At 36.3% G+C, this 3,776-nt stretch overlaps 1 protein-coding gene across 1 annotated transcript; it reads left to right on the top strand.

Moving 5' to 3' along the window:
- Window positions 1-713: 713 nt before the first annotated feature.
- LOC143566137 (UV-B-induced protein At3g17800, chloroplastic-like) lies at window positions 714-3,516 on the top strand. Its single transcript, XM_077052910.1, has 3 exons — window positions 714-921; window positions 1,573-1,877; window positions 2,584-3,516. The coding sequence occupies exons 1-3, from the start codon at window positions 805-807 to the stop codon at window positions 3,359-3,361; spliced, it is 1,200 nt and encodes a 399-aa protein (XP_076909025.1). The 5' UTR covers window positions 714-804; the 3' UTR covers window positions 3,362-3,516.
- Window positions 3,517-3,776: the final 260 nt, after the last annotated feature.

Below are 3,776 nucleotides of genomic sequence, written 5' to 3'. Positions count from 1 at the left end.
TAAGCGTACTTTGTATAAAAATATTACTTTGAGGCGAAAGGTTTAAAGAAACCTATTATTTATGATTTAAAGGACTTCAAATCAAATGAACGCGTGAGCTCTTTTATAAATTTCCATACTACATCTTTTTCAACAGAAAAATATACATGTATGGTAGTAATGGTAGTATTTATATATATATTTTTTACTATTTGTAGATGTAGCATTTGCATTATTTATGTGTTTCAAATAATAATCTTATGTCATAACTATCTATAATTATTCATTCAAACTGTAGGGCATGCATGAATAAACAAGACTATATGTTGTTGAAGTGCTTTAAAGCCCATTTTAAAGTATCATATAAACAATGAGGGCTTTAACACTAAAATTCCGTTGTAGTTTAAAACTCATTAAAGCCCACCTCTTTAGATTTGAACCCTCACCATTTGTCAACAAAGCCCCTTGCCGTCCTGTTAATATTTTGAAGCCCTTCTCCTTACCGCCCCAACACGATGTTTGGAGCGGTAAAGTCCTGCCATGTCATATTTTGAAGCCCCACAACACGTAACCTAAAAATGTTTAGAACAATAGCAAGTACTTAAGAAAATTGAGGGTTATATGTACATATACATAATATCTCAGGGTTAAGAACAAAAACCTCTGAAAATACATGTAGACACATATGACTAGATGAGCAGTATAAATACTAGTCTCCATTTGCTGGTAATCAATCCAATCCATCATCATCCTGTGGCTTTGTCGCCCAATCTTCCCAACGGGACCTAATTGGAGCCTCTAGGGTTTGTAATTGTTCAATCAAATATGGAAACAGCAACTGCTCTTCGATCTTCATTCAGTGCTTGCATCAAACCATCCAGTAAAACCGATTTTAACCGCCCTGGCAATCGATCCGTCGCGTTTGCTACTGTTTTGAATAAGGTATATTCGTGTGCTATTTCTTAATTCAATAAATATTGAAACTTTATGTTGTTTACTTGGATCTGTGTAATGGGTTTTTATTATTATTTTTTTAATTATGCACAGTTTAGGTGTTTGTGGGTTTGTTATAAGATGCCAGTACTACATTTATGCCAAATTGTAATATAGTTTTTGGTTTATAAGTGGATTTTACGAAATTTGTTGCTAGTTAAATCAGTTTCGATGATAATTATGCTGATTGAAGAACAAATATCTTCTTTGAATTGTAAATTAGGGTTTTAGAGATAAAATTGTTAAGGGACTCAGAAGATTTGACTATCTTTAGTTTTAGTAGGGATGATCTCCGTGGCGGTACGGTAGATACCAAAAATGGTTACCAGTACCGGTACCGAAGGCAAAAAATAAGTAAAATTCCGGTACTGTATCGATCCCGAAACCTCAAAAAGTGGGTACTAACTTGGTACCGAAAGTACTCGGTTTGGTACTGGTATCTGTACCATTTGCTCATATCTATTTGTGTGTTAGCTTATAGTTTTGGATTTCGTAATATTTTTTTATTTATAATCTTAAACATGTATGTATCTTAACAACCAGTATCATCAGTTCTAGAGTATAAAATCTAACTTTTTTATATTTAATTGGTTGGTTTAGCAAGGATTTACTTCATTTTCTCACCCGAGAATGGGACTCAAAAGTGTATCTTTTCAAAGTCAAAAGAAGAGAAGTGTAATTAGAGCTTCATCATCATCTTTTGATTCTACTGGACCGACTGCTCCAATTGCCCCACTTGAACTCGAGTCTCCAATCGGGCAGTTTCTTTCACAGATCCTAATTAGCCACCCGCATCTGGTACCAGCAGCAGTTGAACAGCAACTTGAACAGCTTCAAACTGACCGTGATGCTGAGAAACAAAATGAAGAACCTTCTTCTGCAAGCACTGATCTTGTGTTGTACAAGTGAGTGATTATCTGATGATTTGTTGGCATTGATAGGGTTCTAAACGAACCGAACAAGGCTTATTCATGTTGGTTCGCTTTATTTTGACTGAACACACGGACGGACACTTAACACTTAAACGAACGGGTTTTCCTTTTCATGATCGCCCGTTAAGAAAATGGACGTGTTTGTGTTCTCTTATGTTAGTTCATTAGTATTCTGAACGGGCGTTTCACCAACACAAACATCATAAATAAACACAAATGAACATAATCAAACATAGATGAACATAAATGAAAAGCCATAAACGAACACCTGCTAAAAGTAAGTGTAGTTTTAAATTAAAGTCTTAAATACCATGATCATCACATCCAACATTTTAAAAGGAAACAAAGATATTCAATCAATACAGGTTTTCTAATATGAAATTAACATTGATTTCAAGTTAGTATTAGTAATAAATAATTTTGAATGAATATTTAAACAAATTAAACTAACGTACATAAACGAACGGAGATAATTGAACGAACATAAATGAATGAGGCATCTGTTCATGTTCGCTTGGTTAATTAAATGAAAAAAAAATTGTGTTCATGTCCGTGCGTTAAATAAAGGAAAAAAAAACATAAATGAACTTTCTGCTAAACAGTTCACTGATGATTACCTAACTCGGACTCACGAACTAAACACAACCAAACTCTTATAATAACTGATTTTTTTTTGTAGGAGGATAGCTGAGGTGAAAGCTAATGAAAGAAAGAAGGCACTCGAGGAAATCTTATACGCGTTAGTGGTGCAAAAGTTCATGGACGCAAATGTTCCATTAGTCCCGTCTGTAACACGCACGGTTCCCACATGGCCCACCCAAGATGACAAGCTGGAGCTTCTTCACTCACCCGAAGCCCTTGAAATGATTCAAAGCCACCTGTCATTAATACTCGGAAGCCGTGTCAGTGACTCAACGTCCATCGCTGAGATCAGCAAACTCAGAGTAGGTCAGGTATATGCAGCATCTGTAATGTACGGTTACTTCCTTAAACGAGTCGACCAACGGTTCCAGCTCGAGAAAACCACAAAGATCCTTCCAGAAGGTCTAGACATTGAAACCAGTAACATCCAACAGCATGTGGCGGGAGACGAGCGGGTCCCACAAACTCACCCTGAAGTGAGTTCGTGGTCGGAAATCGCTAACTCGGGGTCAGATTTGAAATCGTCTCGGTTGAGGAACTATTTGATGTCGTTTGATGGTGAGTCGCTTCAACGGTATGCGACGATTAGGTCTAAAGAGGCGGTTAGTATTATTGAGAAACATACGGAGGCTTTGTTTGGTAGACCCGAGATTGTGATTACGCCTGAAGGGAGGGTTGATTCGTCTAAAGATGAGGTTATTAAGATTAGTTTTGGTGGGCTGAGGAGACTTGTGTTGGAGGCTGTTACATTTGGTTCGTTTTTGTGGGATGTTGAGAGCTATGTGGATTCCAGGTACCATTTTGTTGCAGCTTAATGTTCGCAAATGTGGATGTCAAGTTTAATACGGACTTGATACGAGGTACTCGCATAAGCTTCTGGTCATTGTGACATTGATTAGATTGTATATAGACTACCGTTGATTTTTTTTCTTGTTTCAGATTTAGTATCATGCAGTTTATTTGGGATTTATATTGAGATGTTGATCATATGAGTGTTTAAACACTTTTTATGTGACACGAGTAAAATCCAACACTATATAAAAATTAGTGTCAACTCGGACACTACCCATCAACCCAAACATAACACGCCGCTAGGCATCATGATTGATATAGGTGTTTGTATATCACATACTGCCATTTCATGTCTGATGGCTCTTTATAGAAATACATGGTGGTTAAAGTAATTTCTTAGGATCACATTGTTTGTTTAAAAGATAATATTTTTTATAA

The sequence above is a fragment of the Bidens hawaiensis genome, unplaced genomic scaffold, assembly GCF_021521415.1.
Source record: "Bidens hawaiensis isolate Kalapana, Puna unplaced genomic scaffold, B.hawaiensis_p1.1 tig00022695_1, whole genome shotgun sequence".
Classification (NCBI taxonomy): Eukaryota; Viridiplantae; Streptophyta; class Magnoliopsida; order Asterales; family Asteraceae; genus Bidens; species Bidens hawaiensis.
This window is presented reverse-complemented; position numbering and strand designations above follow the sequence as displayed.